Here is a 21300-nt window from a genome sequence, read left to right on the forward strand (position 1 = left end):
ACCAAATAAAGTGAAAGTATTTTGTAAGTGGAGAGTGGAGGTTGTATGAATGAAGACACTGAACAATCAAGTAACTATAAGTAGGAAAAGAAGTAAGACGCCATTCTGAAAAAGCGGTGTTAGTGCTTCTTTTAAGCACAATGGGCGAAAATTGAAGATATCTAGGATTTTCAGAGGGTTTAATGTAGTTGAGGCACCCCATGACACATGTAAATGGGGTTAATGAAGTTAGCCTGACAGACAGTCTGAAGTCGCGTTAATGCATCATTGCTTTATTGTATAATGGTATTGTTCGTGATGATTAGAATACTGTCATCCACAAGTTGTGGGTCATCTGTTTTCAGCTCTCGAGGTTGTCTCAGACGCATTTGGTTGACCTTCCAGCAAACTTTACAAATGAGGTGAAGTGTGGTAAACAGAGGAGGGGCGGGCGGCGTGGCTCACTTGTTCCAGCAAACGTTGCTCAGTGGGAGATGCGCACCAGGACATGATGGCTGCCTAGGGTCGCTAAGGATAAACAACTGAAATATGATGCCTCTTTTGTTGTAGAGGAGCCATGACTGAGTTTTGATGGGGTTCAAAAATATTTCTGTATACTCTAAGATAAGAAGGTGAGTAGTAATAAGTAGTTTGAGTATTGTTTACGCAGGAAAATCCGTACTAGTTAGTTAATGACGCGTGTGTATACTTTTAGTTTCTTCTTTTATTAACTCTGTAAGGATGAAAAGGCTTCATGATCACTTAACTTGCCATTACTTGGGTCAATATACGCACTGAAATATTGCACGGCCTGTTGTCAAATGAAATATCCGTAAAGTATAGATATTATGTAGGACAGGCCAAAGTATATTTTGACTGACTATTGTTGTTGACAAAGTAGTATGTTATTGTTTGAAGGTAGTAAAGTTCTACCTGCAGTGTAACTACAAAAATAACTGGATTATCACTTGACACATATTGACTGTCCTCTGTGGTCATGACTAAGATAAGAAACTTGATTTGCTGTTTTGTTTTTTCTCTATTGACTGTGATGAATCAGTAGTGAAGGGTATGACAACTTGGGAAAATGTAGAATTGATGTAAATGTAGAAGAATTGTTAGGAATCATCTAAACGTATGGGAATTTACCTTGGTATGCGTTAGGGGATCTAATGCTCCAGGACTGGTTATAGTTCAATGGAAAAGTCAAGTTCCACTTTGGGGCATCACAGAAATTTGGATGGAGTAAAGTTTTGGAATATGGATGTATATATACTAGATGATGATACATAATGGAATTGGTATTATTAGTTTCAGTACGAAGTGCATAGTACTTATAATTATGTGATTTTAGGTGTAACCCTTCCAACTCCATTACCTTGAAATTCTTCAGGGCAGGACTTAGAGGTAGAGAGAAATTGTGGGGTAAAAGCGAAAAAATGAACAGTTGAGAGTGTTAATAATGTGTTCATAATACTAGTGTTGAGTGTTAATAATGTGTTCATAATACTAGTGTTGAGTGTTAATAATGTGTTCATAATACTAGTGTTGAGTGTTAATAATGTGTTCATAATACTAGTGTTGAGTGTTAATAATGTGTTCATAATACTAGTGTTGAGTGTTAATAATGTGTTCATAATACTAGTGTTGAGTGTTAATAATGTGTTCATAATACTAGTGTTGAGTGTTAATAATGTGTTCATAACACTAGTGTTGAGTGTTAATAATGTGTTCATAATACTAGTGTTGAGTGTTAATATTGTGTTCATAATACTAGTGTTGAGTGTTGATAATGTGTTCATAATACTAGTGTTGAGTGTTAATAATGTGTTCATAATACTAGTGTCCAATTCCATCAAATAGGAAATTAACAAAAGGGATATCCATGGCATCCCAAAGTCATTTTCTGTCATCATACAACATGAAGACATTAGGTAACCGAGTGTCCTGCAGATGACTGACAAAAAGTATTAATTTGATAGCTTGTTGGATTCTATAGATTTGATGAATTTGTTGATAGTCAAACTGGATGAAGCTGTAATACAAGATAACATGGTTATTTTCTAGAAATGCGCTCGACCTTTCTAGTTGATAGAAATTAAGGAATTGTACTTGGCACTTTTGCAATTTGTAAAGGTGATGGTGAGTGAGGAATATTAGTTGCAGCAAGTAATTCCATCAATTTTTAAGTTTTCATGAAGTGGGCAGGGCTTTCAGGTAGAGGGAAATTTTGAATAAAGCTCTCAAAATCAGTAGTGGTTAGTGTATTTGATGCATCTGTAAAACATTTAGTCAAATCTGGCAATTTGTTAATAAACAGGAGGGACGCTTATTTCATTCAAGTGTCATATTTTCATGTTCTCAAGCATAATGCGAGGACATTTGAAAAGTGACCACCATGTAGGCAGCTGACTGAAGATACTTATCCAGTGCTTTTTCATATTCTATATTTAGTTCATTTGCTGATAAATAGAACAAACGAAGCTGTAATATAAAGAAAAAAAATCAGCTCTAGAGTGTGGTAATGTCCATTATTCCTTTTTATTTTCGCATTCTAGTGAATGGCACCATGTGTCACAACATTTGAATCTGGCTTAATCTGAGATTGGTGAATATGTTGAATGACTTCGTATGTCTGCATAAATTTGTGGCTCAGAGCAATCCTTATGAGGTCTCTTCCACTCAGGGTCAAATTTTTATATCTCTTTAGGCACCTGCACCGTGTATAGATACCCAACTAAACATACATAGGGAAGAAAAGAATATTGTGTATGTTTTTCACAAGAATACTCAAAAAGTCATCTAGAATTTCTTTGCAAATACAATTTTTAGATATTAAAAGTGCATATTTTTTGATGTCCACATTTTACAGTATTATTATTTGATCCTATATTTTTCGTATTCCTCGTGACCCTGCCACTAATGAGCTGATAATATCCAAAGGTAGTTTTAAAGGGTAGTGGAGTGAAATCCCAGACTCTTATTGTTTTACATTCAGAACAGTGATTTCATTAAAGACAAACTAAGGTATCATACTGAAAAAACTGGCATCTCTTATTGAGACTTACTGAAAATCTACCTATAGGGTCTAAAATGCCTAATTAATTTTATATATGCATTCCACTGAATGCTGTCTTGCATTGTTATGCTTGAATCTGAATTAAAAAAAAGAATGGGTAAATTTGGATGTCTGCTTAAATTTAGGGACTGAATGCTGTCTTGCATTGTTATGCTTGAATCTGAATTAAAAAAAAGAATGGGTAAATTTGGATGTCTGCATAAATTTAGGGATCAGATTTCTCAAAATCCATACATATCTGAACTCACCGGTTTCCTTACAACCCAAATAGATTATGGCAAGGCCATATAGAATATATTTGTTGATAATAGTACAATTTCACGAGTACAGTAAAACCCCCATGGCATCAGTTGCATTAGAATAGGCATTTTTTTATTTTTTTGATAATAGGCCTTTATTTAACCCCACATTTTTCCTCTGGCTCATAAGTCTGCTGCTGATGATTTATTTGATATTGAAAGTCAGTTAAAATAATGAAAAAAAATTTCACTTAAATTTTTGCAGTGGCAACAATTCCATAAGAGAACACATATGATAATTGTAGAAAATGAGCTTCCATGTTTAGTAATTTTACCTTGGATAGAACAGATAACAGTGTATCCTATTTATTTACTGTATTACAGCAGCAATAATTTATCCCCCCAAAAAAGTGATAGAATGGCTGTGCTGTGATGATCAAGTTGAATGGGTTGAGAATCATTGAAATTTAAGTACAAATCAGCGGAACCTAGGAGGCCAAAATCTACTTTAATCCATCTTACAAAATATACCAAAGATGTATGTCATGTTTCGTATTAACTATCATAATGGTTGCATTTTATTGGAGAAATTAAACACACTTGGCAAATAAACCTTCCAGCAGCAATGCAGGTGATATAAGAATAACTCCATTTTTTTTCAAGTTAATAATTTAGTGAATTTATGTTGCTATTTGTTAATCTTATTAATCTTAGCTGTGATGGCACAGGTAGCTTAGGCCCTGATCAAGTCTATCCCATTAATGCTATATATATGTTGGTTTGTGGCAGGGGCGCGTAATGTCTCCATTGTTGTTTAATTTGTTTATGGATGGGGTTGTTAGGGAGATGAATGCAGGAGTTTTGGAGAGAGGGGCAAGTATGCAGTCTGTTGTGGATGAGAGTGCTTGGGAAGTGAGTCATTTGTTGTTCGCTGATGATACAGTGCTGGTGGCTGATTCAGGTATGAAACTATAGAAGCTGGTGACTAAGTTTGGTAAAGTGTGTGTGAAAGAAGAAAGCTGAAAATAAATGTGAATAAGAGCAAGGTTATTAGGTACAGTAGGGTTGAGGGACAAGTCAATTGGGAGGTAAGTTTGAAGAAAAACTGGAGGAAGTGAAGTGTTTTAGATATCTGGGAGTGGATTTGGCAGTGGATGGAAACATGGAAGCAGAAGTGAGTCACAGGGTGTGGGAAGGGGCGAAAGTTCTGGGAGCAGTGAAAAATGTGTGCAATGCAAGAACATTATCTCAGAGAGCAAAAATGAGTATGTTTGAAGAAATAGTAGTTCCAACAATGTTATACGGTTGGAGTAATGAAATGGTAAGAGAGATGTGTGGTAATAAAAACAGTGTGGTTGAGAGAGCAGAAGAGGGTGTTTTGAAAAGGTTTGGTCTCATGGAGAGAATGAGTGAGAAAAGATTAACAAAGAGGATGCATGTGTCAGAGGTGGAGGGAACAAGGAGAAGTGGGAGACCAAATTGGAGGTGGAAAGATGGAGTGAAAAACATTTTTAGCGATCGGGGTCTGAACATGCAGGAGGGTGAAAGGCTTGAAAGGAATAGAGTGAATTTAAACAAGGTGGTATACTGGGGTTGACGTGCTGTCAATGGATTCAACCAGGGCATGTGAAGCGTCTGGGGTAAACCATTGGAAAGTTTTGTGGGGCCTGGATGTGGGAAGGGAGCTGTGGTTGCGGTGCTTTATACATGACAGCTAGAGACTGAGTGTAAACGAATGAGGCCTTTGTTGTCTTTTCCTAGCTCTACCTTGAGCACATGCAGGGGGAGGGGGTTGTCAATTTTTTTTTTTTTTAATTTTCCAAAAGAAGGAACAGAGAAGGGGGCCAGGTGAGGATATTCCCTAAAAGGCCCAGTCCTCTGTTCTTAACGCTACCTCGCTAATGCGGGAAATGGCGAATAGTATGAAAGAAAGATATATATATATATATATATATATATATATATATATATATATATATATATATATATATATGTATGAAGTCTGTTGGGGATGAGAGAGCTTGGGAAGTGAGTCAGTTGTTGTTCGCTGATGATACAGCGCTGGTTGCTGATTCATGTGAGAAACTACAGAAGCTGGTGACTGAGTTTGGTAAAGTGTGTGAAAGAAGAAAGTTAAGAGTAAATGTGAATAAGAGCAAGGTTATTAGGTACAGTAGGGTTGAGGGTCAAGTCAATTGGGAGGTGAGTTTGAATGGAGAAAAACTGGAGGAAGTGAAGTGTTTTAGATATCTGGGAGTGGATCTGGCAGCGGATGGAACCATGGAAGCGGAAGTGGATCATAGGGTGGGGGAGGGGGCGAAAATTCTGGGAGCCTTGAAGAATGTGTGGAAGTCGAGAACATTATCTCGGAAAGCAAAAATGGGTATGTTTGAAGGAATAGTGGTTCCAACAATGTTGTATGGTTGCGAGGCGTGGACTATGGATAGAGTTGTGCGCAGGAGGATGGATGTGCTGGAAATGAGATGTTTGAGGACAATGTGTGGTGTGAGGTGGTTTGATCGAGTGAGTAACGTAAGGGTAAGGGAGATGTGTGGAAATAAAAAGAGCGTGGTTGAGAGAGCAGAAGAGGGTGTTTTGAAGTGGTTTGGTCACATGGAGAGAATGAGTGAGGAAAGATTGACCAAGAGGATATATGTGTCGGAGGTGGAGGGAACGAGGAGAAGAGGGAGACCAAATTGGAGGTGGAAAGATGGAGTGAAAAAGATTTTGTGTGATCGGGGCCTGAACATGCAGGAGGGTGAAAGGAGGGCAAGGAATAGAGTGAATTGGAGCGATGTGGTATACCAGGGTTGACGTGCTGTCAGTGGATTGAATCAAGGCATGTGAAGCGTCTGGGGTAAACCATGGAAAGCTGTGTAGGTATGTATATTCGCGTGTGGACGTATGTATATACATGTGTATGGGGGGTGGGTTGGGCCATTTCTTTCGTCTGTTTCCTTGCGCTACCTCGCAAACGCGGGAGACAGCGACAAAGCAAAAATATATATATATATATATATATATATATATATATATATATATATATATTATATTTTTTTTTTTATTATACTTTGTCGCTGTCTCCCGCGTTTGCGAGGTAGCGCAAGGAAACAGACGAAAGAAATGGCCCAACCCACCCCCATACACATGTATATACATACGTCCACACATGCAAATATACATACCTACACAGCTTTCCATGGTTTACCCCAGACGCTTCACATGCCTTGATTCAATCCACTGACAGCACGTCAACCCCGGTATACCACATCGCTCCAATTCACTCTATTCCTTGCCCTCCTTTCACCCTCCTGCATGTTCAGGCCCCGATCACACAAAATCTTTTTCACTCCATCTTTCCACCTCCAATTTGGTCTCCCTCTTCTCCTCGTTCCCTCCACCTCCGACACATATATCCTCTTGGTCAATCTTTCCTCACTCATTCTCTCCATGTGCCCAAACCACTTCAAAACACCCTCTTCTGCTCTCTCAACCATGCTCTTTTTATTTCCACACATCTCTCTTACCCTTACGTTACTCACTCGATCAAACCACCTCACACCACACATTGTCCTCAAACATCTCATTTCCAGCACATCCATCCTCCTGCGCACAACTCTATCCATAGCCCACGCCTCGCAACCATACAACATTGTTGGAACCACTATTCCTTCAAACATACCCATTTTTGCTTTCCGAGATAATGTTCTCGACTTCCACACATTCTTCAAGGCCCCCAGAATTTTTGCCCCCTCCCCCACCCTATGATCCACTTCCGCTTCCATGTTTCCATCCGCTGCCAGATCCACTCCCAGATATCTAAAACACTTCACTTCCTCCAGTTTTTCTCCATTCAAACTCACCTCCCAATTGACTTGACCCTCAACCCTACTGTATCTAATAACCTTGCTCTTATTCACATTTACTCTTAACTTTCTTCTTCCACACACTTTACCAAACTCAGTCACCAGCTTCTGCAGTTTCTCACATGAATCAGCCACCAGCGCTGTATCATCAGCGAACAACAACTGACTCACTTCCCAAGCTCTCTCATCCCCAACAGACTTCATACTTGCCCCTCTTTCCAAAACTCTTGCATTTACCTCCCTAACAACCCCATCCATAAACAAAATTAAACAACCATGGAGACATCACACACCCCTGCCACAAACCTACATTCACTGAGAACCAATCACTTTCCTCTCTTCCTACACGTACACATGCCTTACATCCTCGATAAAAACTTTTCACTGCTTCTAACAACTTTCCTCCTACACCATATATTCTTAATACCTTCCACAGAGCATCTCTATCAACTCTATCATATGCCTTCTCCAGATCCATAAATGCTACATACAAATCCATTTGCTTTTCTAAGTATTTCTCACATACATTCTTCAAAGCAAACACCTGATCCACACATCCTCTACCACTTCTGAAACCACACTGCTCTTCCCCAATCTGATGCTCTGTACATGCCTTCACCCTCTCAATCAATACCCTCCCATATAATTTAACAGGAATACTCAACAAACTTATACCTCTGTAATTTGAGCACTCACTCTTATCCCCTTTGCCTTTGTACAATGGCACTATGCACGCATTCTGCCAATCCTCAGGCACCTCACCATGAGTCATACATACATTAAATAACCTTACCAACCAGTCAACAATACAGTCACCCCCTTTTTTAATAAATTCCACTGCAATACCATCCAAACTTGCTGCCTTGCCGGCTTTCATCTTCCGCAAAGCTTTCACTACCTCTTCTCTGTTTAACAAATCATTTTCCCTAACCCTCTCACTTTGCACACCACCTCGACCAAAACACCCTATATCTGCCACTCTATCATCAAACACATTCAACAAACCTTCAAAATACTCACTCCATCTCCTTCTCACATCACCACTACTTGTTATCACCTCCCCATTTGCGCCCTTCACTGAAGTTCCCATTTGCTCCCTTGTCTTACGCACTTTATTTACCTCCTTCCAGAACATCTTTTTATTCTCCCTAAAATTTAATGATACTCTCTCACCCCAAATCTCATTTGCCCTATTTTTCACCTCTTGCACCTTTCTCTTGACCTCCTGTCTCTTTCTTTTATACATCTCCCACTCAATTGCATTTTTTCCCTGCAAAAATCGTCCAAATGCCTCTCTCTTCTCTTTCACTAATACTCTTACTTCTTCATCCCACCACTCACTACCCTTTCTAATCAACCCACCTCCCACTCTTCTCATGCCACAAGCATCTTTTGCGCAATCCATCACTGATTCCCTAAATACATCCCATTCCTCCCCCACTCCCCTTACTTCCATTGCTCTCACCTTTTTCCATTCTGTACTCAGTCTCTCCTGGTACTTCCTCACACAGGTCTCCTTCCCAAGCTCACTTACTCTCACCACCCTCTTCACCCCAACATTCACTCTTCTTTTCCGAAAACCCATACAAATCTTCACTTTAGCCTCCACAAGATAATGATCAGACATCCCTCCAGTTGCACCTCTCAGCACATTAACATCCAAAAGTCTCTCTTTCGCACGCCTGTCAATTAACACGTAATCCAATAATGCTCTCTGGCCATCTCTCCTACTTACATAAGTATACTTATGTATATCGCGCTTTTTAAACCAGGTATTCCCAATCATCAGTCCTTTTTCAGCACATAAATCTACAAGCTCTTCACCATTTCCATTTACAACACTGAACACCCCATGTATACCAATTATTCCCTCAACTGCCACATTACTCACCTTTGCATTCAAATCACCCATCACTATAACCCGGTCTCGTGCATCAAAACCACTAACACACTCATTCAGCTGCTCCCAAAACACTTGCCTCTCATGATCTTTCTTCTCATGCCCGGGTGCATATGCACCAATAATCACCCACCTCTCTCCATCAACTTTCAGTTTTACCCATATTAATCGAGAATTTACTTTCTTACATTCTATCACATACTCCCACAACTCCTGTTTCAGGAGTATTGCTACTCCTTCCCTTGCTCTTGTCCTCTCACTAACCCCTGACTTTACTCCCCAGACATTCCCAAACCACTCTTCCCCTTTACCCTTGAGCTTCGTTTCACTCAGAGCCAAAACATCCAGGTTCCTTTCCTCAAACATACTACCTATCTCTCCTTTTTTCACATCTTGGTTACATCCACACACATTTAGACACCCCAGTCTGAGCCTTCGAGGAGGATGAGCACTCCCCGCGTGACTCCTTCTGTTTCCCATTTTAGAAAGTTAATACAAGGAGGGGAGGATTTCTGGCCCCCCGCTCCCGTCCCCTCTAGTCGCTTTCTACGACACGCGAGGAATACGTGGGAAGTATTCTTTCACCCCTATCCCCAGGGATAATATACATATATATATACACATACACATACATACGCACATATACACACACACACACATACATATATATATACATATGAAAAATGTAAGAAACAATTTAGAAAACTGAAACTTCTAGCTTGAAATGAATGAAAAAATGAATGTCACATAATGGTTCAACCTCTGGCTATGGAAAAAGGAAATGTATAATTTATTTACACAAACGTCAATAGCAGTTCTCATCCATTTAACCACTGTATCAATAAGCTTCAATGTCTAAGCTACATTTTTCTCCAATTTCACTATTTTCTTGTCAAAACACCATGTATGAAAACTATCACTCCAGTAACACAACTATAAACATTTACTTCCCCTTTAAAAAGAAGTTCTGGGGAAGTCTGTCTCGATACACTGCGGGAAACTCTACCACCTGGCGAGGTTTGTGTTGCAATGGTTCCCGATTTAAAAAAAAAAAAAAATAAAATAAAATAAAATATATATATATATATATATATATATATATATATATATATATATATATATATATATATATATATATATATATATATATATTTTATTTTATTTTATTTTTTTTTTTTTTTTTTTTTTTTTGCCGCTGTCTCCCGCGTTTGCAAGGTAGTGCAAGGAAACAGACGAAAGAAATGGCCCAACCCACCCCCATACACATGTATATACATACGTCCACACATGCAAATATACATACCTACACAGCTTTCCATGGTTTACCCCAGACGCTTCACATGCCCTGATTCAGTCCACTGACAGCACGTCAACCCCGGTATACCACATCGATCCAATTCACTCTATTCCTTGCCCTCCTTTCACCCTCCTGCATGTTCAGGCCCCAATCACACAAAATCTTTTTCACTCCATCTTTCCACCTCCAATTTGGTCTCCCTCTTCTCCTTGTTCCCTCCACCTCCGACACATATATCCTCTTGGTCAATCTTTCCTCACTCATCCTCTCCATGTGCCCAAACCATTTCAAAACACCCTCTTCTGCTCTCTCAACCACGCTCTTTTTATTTCCACACATCTCTCTTAACCTTACGTTACTTACTCGATCAAACCACCTCACACCACACATTGTCGTCAAACATCTCATTTCCAGCACATCCATCCTCCTGCGCACAACTCTATCCATAGCCCACGCATCGCAACCATACAACATTGTTGGAACCACTATTCCTTCAAGCATACCCATTTTTGCTTTCTGAGATAATGTTCTCGACTTCCACACATTCTTCAAGGCTCCCAGGATTTTCGCTCATGGTGAAGTGCCTAAGGATTGGCGGAATGCATTCGTAGTGCCATTGTACAAAGGCAAAGGGGATAAAGGTGAGTGCTCAAATTACAGAGTTATAAGTTTAAGTATTCCTGGGAAATTATACGGGAGGGTATCGATTGAGAGGGTGAAAGCATTTACAGAGCATCAGATTGGGGAAGAGAAGTGTGGTTTCAGAAGTTTTAGAGGATTCATGGATCAGGTGTTTGCTTTGAAGGATGTATGTGAGAAATACTCAGAAAAAGAAATGGATTTGTATGTAGCATTTATGGATCTGGAGAAGGCATATGATATATAGAGTTGATAGAGATGCTCTGTGGAAGATATTAAGAATATATGGTGTGGGAGGCATGTGGATGAACAGGAAGAGAGGAAAGTGATTAGTTCTCAGTGAATGTCGGTTTGCAGCATGGGTGTGAGATGTCTCCATGGTTGTTTAATTTGCTTATGGATAGGGTTGTTTGGGATGTGAATGCAAGAGTTTTGGAGAGAGGGGCAAGTATGCAGTCTGTTGTGGATGAGAGGGCTTGGGAGGTGAGTCGGTTGTTGTTCGCTGATGATACAGCGCTGGTGGCTGATTTGGGTGAGAAACTGCAGAAGCTGGTGACTGAGTTTGGTAAAGTGTGTAAAAGAAGAAAGCTGAGAGTAAATGTGAATATGAGCAATGTTATTAGGTACAATAGGGTTGAGGGACAAGTCAATTTGTAGGTAACCACCTCACACCACATATTGTCCTCAAGCATCTCATATCCAGCACATCCACCCTACTCCGCACAACTCTATCTATAGCCCACGCCTCGCAACCTTACAATATTGTTGGAACCACTATTCCTTCAAACATAACCATTTTTGCTTTCCGAGATAATGTTCTCGACTTCCACACATTCTTCAAGGCTCCCAGAACTTTCGCCCCCTCCCCCACCCTATGATTCACTTCTGCTTCCATGGTTCCATCCGCTACCAAATCGACTCCCAGATATCTAAAACACTTCTTTTCCTCCAGTTTTTCTCCATTCAAACACATCTCCCAATTGGCTTGTCCCTGAACCCTAGTACCTAATAACCTTGCTCTTATTCACATTTACTCTCAGCTTTCTTCTTTCACACACTTTACCAAACTCAGTCACCAGCTTCTTCAGTTTCTCATACGAATCAGCCACCAGCGCTGTATCATCAGCGAACAACAACTGACTCTACTTCCCAAGCTCTCTCATCCACAACAGACTGCATACCTGCCCCTCTTTCGAAAATCTTGCATTCACCTCCCTAACAACCCCATCCATAAACAAATTAAAGAACCATGGACACGTTACACACCCCTGCCACAAACCAACATTGACTTTCCTCTCTACCTACACATACACATGCCTTACATCCTCGATAAAAACTTTTCACTGCTTCTAACAACTTGACTCCCACACCATATAATCTTAATACCTTCAACAGAGCATTTCTATCAACTCTATCATATGCCTTCTCCAGATCCATAAATGCTACATACAAATCCATTTGCTTTTCTAAGTATTTCTCACATAAATTCTTCAAAGAAAACACCTGATCCACACATCCTCTACCACTTCTGAAACCACACTGCTCTTCCCCATTCCGATGCTCTGTACATGCCTTCACCCTCTCAATCAATACCTTCCCATATAATTTCCCAGGAATACTCAGCAAACTTATACCTCTGTAATTTGAGCACTCACTTTTATCCCCTTTGCCTTTGTACAATGGCAATATGCAAGCATTTCACCAATCCTCAGGGACCTAACCATGAGTCATACATACATTAAATAACCTTATCAACCAGTCAACTATACAGTCACCCCCTTTTTTAAAAAATTCCACTGCAATACCATCCAAACCCACTGTTTTGCCAGCTTTCATCTTCTGCAAAGCTTTTACTACCTCTTCTCTGTTTGCCAAATCATTTTCCCTAACCCTCTTACTTTGCACACCACCTCGACCAAAACACCCTATATCTGCCACTCTATCATCAAACACATTCAACAAACCTAAAAAATACTCACTCCATCTCCTTCTCACATCACCACTACTTGTTATCAGCTCCCCGTTAGAACCCTTCACTGAAGTTCCCGTTCATTCCCTTGTCTTACGCACTTTATTTACCTCCTTCCAAAACATCTTTTTATTCTCCCTAAAATTTAATGATACTCTCTTACCCCAACTCTCATTTGCCCTCTTTTTCACCTCTTCCACCTTTGTCTTGACCTCCTGCCTATGTCTTAAATGCATCTCCCAGTCATTTGCATTATTTCCCTGCAAAAATTGTTCAAATGCCTCTCTCTTCTCTTTCACTAATAATCTTACTTCTTCACCCTCCAATTACTACCCTTTCTAATCTGCCCACTTCCCACGCTTCTCATGCCAGAAGCATCTTTTGCACAAGCCGTCACTGCTTCCTTAAATACATCCCATTCCTCCCCCACTCCCCTTACATTCTTTTTTCTCACTTTTTTCCATTCTGTACTCAGTCTCTCCTGGTACTTCCTCACACAAGTCTCATTCCCAAGCTCACGTACTCTCATCACTCTCTTTAACCCAACATTCTCTCTTCTTCTCTGAAAACCTCTACAAATCTTCACCTTTGCCTCCACAAGATAATGATCAGATATCCCTCCAGTTGCACCTCTCAGCACATTAACATCCAAAAGTCCCCCTTTCATGTGCCTATCTATTAACACGTAATCCAATAACGCTCTCTTGCCATCTCTTCTACTTTCATACGTATACTTGTGTATATCTCTCTTTTTAAACCAGGTATTCCCAGTCAGTAGTCCTTTTTCAGCACATAAATCTACAAGCTCTTCACCATTTCCATTTACGACACTGAACACCCCATGTACACCAATTATTCCCTCAACTGCTACATTACTCACCTTTGCATTCAAATAACCCATCACTATAACCCAGTCTCGTGCATTAAAACTACTAGCACACTCACTAAGCTACTCCCAAAACACTTGCCTCTCATGATCTTTCTTATACCCAGGTGCATATGCACCAATAATCACCCATCTTTCTCCACCCACTTTCAGTTTTACCCACAATCAATCTAGAGTTTACTTTCTTACACTCTATCACATACTCCCACCACTCCTGTTTCAGGAGTTTATCCCAGGGGATAGGGGAGAAAGAATACTTCCCACGTATTCCCTGTGTGTCATAGAAGGCGACTAAAAGAGGAGAGAGCAGGGAGGGTATATATCCTCCCCTCTCATTTTTGATTTTCCAAAAGAAGGAATATGCATTGTTCATGTGTGAATCATTCTGAAGTTTTGTGTTTTAGCTTCTGCTGTAGGACCACTTTGCCAGGAACTCCTGCAGCTTAAGTAATTTTTACTTCCATTTGTATAGGAAGGACTTTTTTTATCAGAATGCCTCTGATTGCAAGTTTGCAGGTTTAGATTTCAGCATTTTTTATGAACAGTTGACTATTCAGAGCTGTAGCATTGAGTAAGGAAAGAGTTGAGTTTCTTGCTAAACTTGATGCTATATACATGGCTAAATGGTGAGGCTTCATAATTGTTTTCTTGAAGATTTTTTTTTTTTCAAAGAAAGTTTAGGTGGGATAATAAGATTGATGTATTTGTTATGGTTATCTTCAACTAATCACAAAGTTTGTTTGAATTTGGTTTCTTTACAGATGGCAAGTTCGTTTGTGAAAGATTGTTCTGATGTTTCGGCTCCAGGGATCACAAGTTCTGGGAAAACAGTAATCATCATAGTGAACAACGAAACTGGCAATGTGTCTTTAGATGGCGATGAATTACAAAACTTGCTTGGTAAGTTTTTAGTTGTGATGTATCTGAAATTGAACGACTTTAGAATACATATTTTAGGATTTAAATTCACTGTATGTCTCTTGCATTAATATTATTTTTTACAGATTCCTACTGTAGGGGAGGCTGGTTCTTAACCCTTAGGGGACTGTACCCCTATATATGCAGTTTATGGTGTTTGGACACCTCTTGCCCTTGGTATGCAGAAGTGCTTCATGTCCCAAGCAGTTATAGCAGTGGGAAAAATTCATAGGGTGCCATGTACCCACATAACATGAGAGGGAGTGGGGGAGTTATGGCCCTGATGTGCTTGTTCATATGCCCTACATTGGATTGGGGAAAATCCTTAGTGTATTGTTTATCTCTTGATGTTAGCACAAAAGAGATGAAGATGGATGAGTCAGCAAATGTCAACAAATGAGCAGGAAGACAATACTGCAGGAGAGATTAAGATCAAAGGGGGAAAAATATAATGAGAAAAGACATGATGGGAAACTTACAATATCATTTACTTTGAGCAAACAACAAGGGATCACATACTTTTTTTTTTGCTAGCATGAATATTAGCAACAACAGAACTAAAGCAATCAAGAGTGCTTTGCAGAATGATCTAGTTTTTTGTATATGTCCTTTCTTGGCATTCTCCTTGGTCTTCTCTTCAGTGTCACAAATAGTCTGTGAAGTCCAAGGGCATGTATGATATCAGCAGTTCATTCACCTCTCTCATTACATTTGAGCACATCCATTTTAACCTTGCATTTTGTTTTGTTTTTTATGTAACCTCTTTGATAGATCTGCCCCTTTTTCTGTTTATTATAAGAAACATTTGTGGTCGCTCAAGTAACCTTTCATCTGTTGAACACCATCTGTGTAATACCTCTCCTAATATCTTACTTCTCTCAGAGATCCACTTGTCTAATGATATTCTCATTAGCCTCATTTTCATATCCACCCACAATCTTCACCCATGATTCCAGTTCAAAGGTAGTGCCTTTGCTTATTCCATCACCACACCAGTTTTATGCCTCAAGGACCTTGAGTCCTCAAACTTTGATGTTATCAGGCTTGAGGCCTGTCTCCATCTACCAAATTTTTCATTTGTTTCACCTACTGATTTCCTCATTCTACAAATTGGCTATCATTCATCGACTATCTTAAACTCTTGCCATGAGATTGTAGCATCCTCTTATCCATAAGCCAGGATCTTTCCTCCACCTAGGGGATTTCAGAGCACACCATAGGAAATTGTTGATTTCTCATACAGATGGTTGGGGTATTGAACCCCTCATGTTCTCCATTCTCAGTGATATAGAGCAAATTGTCTCCCAGCCCACCCATATTCCTGACTGCTGTGACCACTCTCCTAATATTTTGGATATTTTTTCACCTCCAATTCTTTGCACTGTAACTGTACAGTTGCCCCCAATTGGTTATCTGACTACACTCTTATAAATGTATCTATTTTAACAGCATTTCCCCCTCCAGCAGCTTCTTTTGAGCATAAATATTGGCACCTCAACAAAGCTCACTGGAATAACTTACAAAAATTTGTTTCTGACTTTCCTTGGGTAAATTACTCTCTTACTTGGTGATGCATCTGTCCCCTCCAGACCCATAGCAGAGGTTATTGTTGCTGGAGTGGAAGCATTTATCCATTCTTGCTCCAAGACAACCTCTTCTTCCATATCATGGTTCAACTGTTTCAGTTCTGTGGCTAATTTGGCAAGGGATCAGGCATATTGAGCATGGAAAACTCTCCTTCCTCCTGTTCCCATTCAGCATTTATTACTGCCCATAAGCAATGCAAATACATTATCCATGAGGCAAAGTTTCCATTATTCTAAGTGTGTTAAAACCTCCTCATTTGCTGGTAGATCTTTCTGGTCTCTAGCTTAGGGCATCACTAACAGTTTCTGTTGTTCCTCCCACTTTTCTGTTCTGACATTACTGTAGCTGTCCTTCCCATTGACGAAGCAAGTTTCTATGGTTTCTGTTACTGTGCTAACTCGACCTTGGTTGACTCTAACAATCCTTCACCCCCAGATGCTCCTCTTTCTATTCCTATACATCTTCCCTTAAACTCTTTGAGCTGTCTAGAAAGTGATTCACTCTCTGGACATAAGCAAGGCTTGTGGTCCTAATGGCATCCGTCCCTGTTTACTGAAAAGTGTGTATCTGAATTTGAACTTGTGCTTGCTTGTCTGCTCAGTTTCTGTTTAAAAACAGAACTTTCCCTTCTTCTTGGAAGCATGCATTGGTACATCCCATCTTTTGAGAAGCTTGACCATTCTAACCTCTCAAACTGTCGTCCTGTTTCTTTGATATCTACCATTTCCAAAGTCTTTGAACCCCTCCTCTACTTCCATATCCTCAGACATCTTGAATCTTACAGTCTTCTCTTTCATCACTAGTGCTGCTTCCTTAAGGCAAGATCCACAGATGATAATCTTTCCTATTTTATTAATGTCTGGTTATCAACCCTGAAAGCTTTGGGGAAATCTGTGTAGTTGCCCTCAATATATCCTAAGCTTTTGACAGGGTTTGGCTTTGGGGTCTCATCTCTAAGCTCCCATCTTTAGGCTTCCGTCCCTTATTTTGCTACCTTATGTATAGCTTCCTCCTGGGCTGCTCTGTCTCTGTGGTGCCTTGATGGATCAGCCTCTACTCCTTTCTCCATCAACAGCAGTGTCCCTCAGATGAAATCTAGTTAAGTTTAATTCCCCCAAGACCCAGTTTCTGCCCATTTCTTTATTGAAAATTTCTCACACCTTTCCTCTTCATCATTGGTTCTGTAATTCTACCTCTTGACGTGATGAACATATTTGGTATTACTGTAGTGTCCATTCTGTCTTGAAAACCCCACTTTACTACAGAAGTAGCCAAGGGTGCTTCTTAAGAAACTAGGAATCCTGTTTAGATGTTATGATTTCTATTTTACTAATAGTTGCTTTATTTATACAAAGGATTGATTTGTATTTGTATGGAGCACTGCTTTCACATCTGGTATTTTTTTGTTCTGCATCCTTACTTGACAGAGTTGAGTTGAAAGTGATCTTATGTATAAACTTTGCAAGGCTATCTTTAAAATTTTACCCACTTGCCCTATGCTGCGGTGTTGGTTCACCATTGCTCCTATATAGGTACTATTTTAGTTTTTGTGGGTGGGTTGGGCCATTCTTTTATCATTTTCCTTGCTTTACCTCGCTAATGCAGGAGACAGCGACAAAGTATAATAAATGGATAAAATGAACATATATATATATATTTTTTTTTTTTTTTGCTTTGTCGCTGTCTCCCGCGTTTGCGAGGTAGCGCAAGGAAACAGACGAAAGAAATGGCCCAACCCACCCCCATACACATGTATATACATACGTCCACACACGCAAATATACATACCTACACAGCTTTCCATGGTTTACCCCAGACGCTTCACATGCCTTGATTCAATCCACTGACAGCACGTCAACCCTGGTATACCACATCGCTCCAATTCACTCTATTCCTTGCCCTCCTTTCACCCTCCTGCATGTTCAGGCCCCGATCACACAAAATCTTTTTCACTCCATCTTTCCACCTCCAATTTGGTCTCCCTCTTCTCCTCGTTCCCTCCACCTCCGACACATATATCCTCTTGGTCAATCTTTCCTCACTCATTCTCTCCATGTGACCAAACCATTTCAAAACACCCTCTTCTGCTCTCTCAACCACGCTCTTTTTATTTCCACACATCTCATTAAATTTTAGGGAGAATAAAAAGATGTTCTGGAAGGAGGTAAATAAAGTGCGTAAGACAAGGGAGCAAATGGGAACTGCAGTGAAGGGCGCAAATGGGGAGGTGATAACAAGTAGTGGTGATGTGAGAAGGAGATGGAGTGAGTATTTTGAAGGTTTGTTGAATGTGTTTGATGATAGAGTGGCAGATATAGGGTGTTTTGGTCGAGGTGGTGTGCAAAGTGCGAGGGTTAGGGAAAATGATTTGGTAAACAGAGAAGAGGTAGTAAAAGCTTTGCGGAAGATGAAAGCCGGCAAGGCAGCAGGTTTGGATGGTATTGCAGTGGAATTTATTAAAAAAGGGGGTGACTGTATGGTTGACTGGTTGGTAAGGTTATTTAATGTATGTATGACTCATGGTGAGGTGCCTGAGGATTAGCGGAATGCGTGCATAGTGCCATTGTACAAAGGCAAAGGGGATAAGAGTGAGTGCTCAAATTACAGAGGTATAAGTTTGTTGAGTATTCCTGGCAAATTATATGGGAGGGTATTGATTGAGAGGGTGAAGGCATGTACAGAGCATCAGGTTGGGGAAGAGCAGTGTGGTTTCAGAAGTGGTAGAGGATGTGTGGATCAGGTGTTTGCTTTGAAGAATGTATGTGAGAAATACTTAGAAAAGCAAATGGATTTGTATGTAGCATTTATGGATCTGGAGAAGGCATATGATAGAGTTGATAGAGATGCTCTGTGGAAGGTATTAAGAATATATGGTGTGCGAGGCAAGTTGTTAGAAGCAGTGAAAAGTTTTTATCGAGGATGTAAGGCATGTGTACGTGTAGGAAGAGAGGAAAGTGATTGGTTCTCAGTGAATGTAGGTTTGTGGCAGGGGTGTGTGATGTCTCCATGGTTGTTTAATTTGTTTATGGATGGGGTTGTTAGGGAGGTGAATGCAAGAGTTTTGGAAAGAGGGGCAAGTATGAAGTCTGTTGGGGATGAGAGAGCTTGGGAAGTGAGTCAGTTGTTGTTTGCTGATGATACAGCGCTGGTGGCTGATTCATGTGAGAAACTGCAGAAGCTGGTGACTGAGTTTGGTAAAGTGTGTGAAAGAAGAAAGTTAAAAGTAAATGTGAATAAGAGCAAGGTTATTAGGTACAGTAGGGTTGTGGGACAAGTCAATTGGGAGGTGAGTTTGAATGGAGAAAAACTGGAGGAAGTGAAGTGTTTTAGATATCTGGGAGTGGATCTGGCAGTGGATGGAACCATGGAAGCGGAAGTGGATCATAGGGTGGGGGAGGGGGCGAAAATTCTGGGAGCCTTGAAGAATGTGTGGAAGTCGAGAACATTATCTCTGAAAGCCAAAATGGGTATGTTTGAAGGAATAGTGGTTCCAACAATGTTGTATGGTTGCGAGGCGTGGACTATGGATAGAGTTGTGCGCAGGAGGATGGATGTGCTGGAAATGAGATGTTTGAGGACAATGTGTGGTGTGAGGTGGTTTGATCGAGTAAGAACATATATATATATATATATATATATATATATATATATATATATATATATATATATATATATATATATTTATATTTATATATATATATATATATATATATATATATATTTATATATTTATTATTTATTTATTTTGCTTTGTCACTGTCTCCCGCATTTGCGAGGTAGCGCAAGGAAGCAGACGAAAGAAATGGCGCAACCCACCTCCATACACAATGTACACACACACGCCCACACACTCAAATATACATACCTATACATCTCAATGTACACATATATATACACACACAGACACACACATATATACCCATGCACACAATTCACACTGCCTGCCCCTATTCATTCCCATCGCCACCTCGCCACACATGGAATACCATCCCCCTCCCCCCTCATGTGTGCGAAGTAGCACTAGGAAAAGACAACAAAGGCCCCATTCGTTCACACTCAGTCTCCAGCTGTCACGCAATAATGCCCGAAACCACAGCTCCCTTTCCACAATTTTAGGAGAATAAAAAGATGTTCTGGAAGGAGGTAAATAAAGTGCGTAAGACAAGGGAGCAAATGGGAACTTCATTGAAGGGCGCTAATTGGGAGGTGATAACAAGTAGTGGTGATGTGAGAAGGAGATGGAGTGAGTATTTTGAAGGTTTGTTGAATGTGTTTGATGATAGAGTGGGAAATATAGGGTGTTTTGGTCGAGGTGGTGTGCAAAGTGAGAGGGTTAGGGAAAATGATTTGGTAAACAGAGAAGAGGTAGTAAAAGCTTTGCAGAAGATGAAAGCCAGCAAGGCAGCAGGTTTGGATGGTATTGCAGTGGAATCTATTAAAAAAGGGGGTGACTGTATTGTTGACTGGTTGGTAAGGTTATTTAATGTATGTATTACTCATGGTGAGGTGCCTGAGGATTGGCGGAATGCGTGCATAGTGCCATTGTACAAGGCAAAGGGGATAAGAGTGAGTGCTCAAATTACAGAGGTATAAGTTTGTTGAGTATTCCTGGTAAATTATATGGGAGGGTATTGATTGAGAGGGTGAAGGCATGTAGAGAGCATCAGATTGGGGAAGAGCAGTGTGGTTTCAGAAGTGGTAGAGGATGTGTGGATCAGGTGTTTGCTTTGTAGAATGTATGTGAGAAATACTTAGAAAAGCAAATGGATGTGTATGTAGCATTTATGGATCTGGAGAAGGCATATGATAGAGTTGATAGAGATGCTCTGTGGAAGGTATTAAGAATATATGGTGTGGGAGGCAAGTTGTTAGAAGCAGTGAAAAGTTTTTATCGAGGATGTAAGGCATGTGTAGGTGTAGGAAGAGAGGAAAGTGATTGGT

The 21300-nt window shown here is 40.1% G+C and overlaps 1 protein-coding gene across 3 annotated transcripts in view; it reads left to right on the forward strand.

The window, feature by feature from the left end:
* Positions 1-461: 461 nt before the first annotated feature.
* pps (protein partner of snf) overlaps positions 462-21300 on the forward strand; it is a 424574-nt gene continuing 403735 nt past the window's right edge. For all 3 annotated transcript variants that reach the window (XM_071664264.1, XM_071664265.1, XM_071664266.1), the window contains exons 1-2: positions 462-611; positions 14616-14754. In XM_071664264.1, the coding sequence (XP_071520365.1) occupies positions 14616-14754 (139 nt within the window). In that variant the 5' untranslated portion in view covers positions 462-611. The remainder of the gene's footprint in view (positions 612-14615; positions 14755-21300) is intronic.

Source organism: Panulirus ornatus, chromosome 8 (assembly GCF_036320965.1).
Source record: "Panulirus ornatus isolate Po-2019 chromosome 8, ASM3632096v1, whole genome shotgun sequence".
NCBI lineage: Eukaryota > Metazoa > Arthropoda > Malacostraca > Decapoda > Palinuridae > Panulirus > Panulirus ornatus.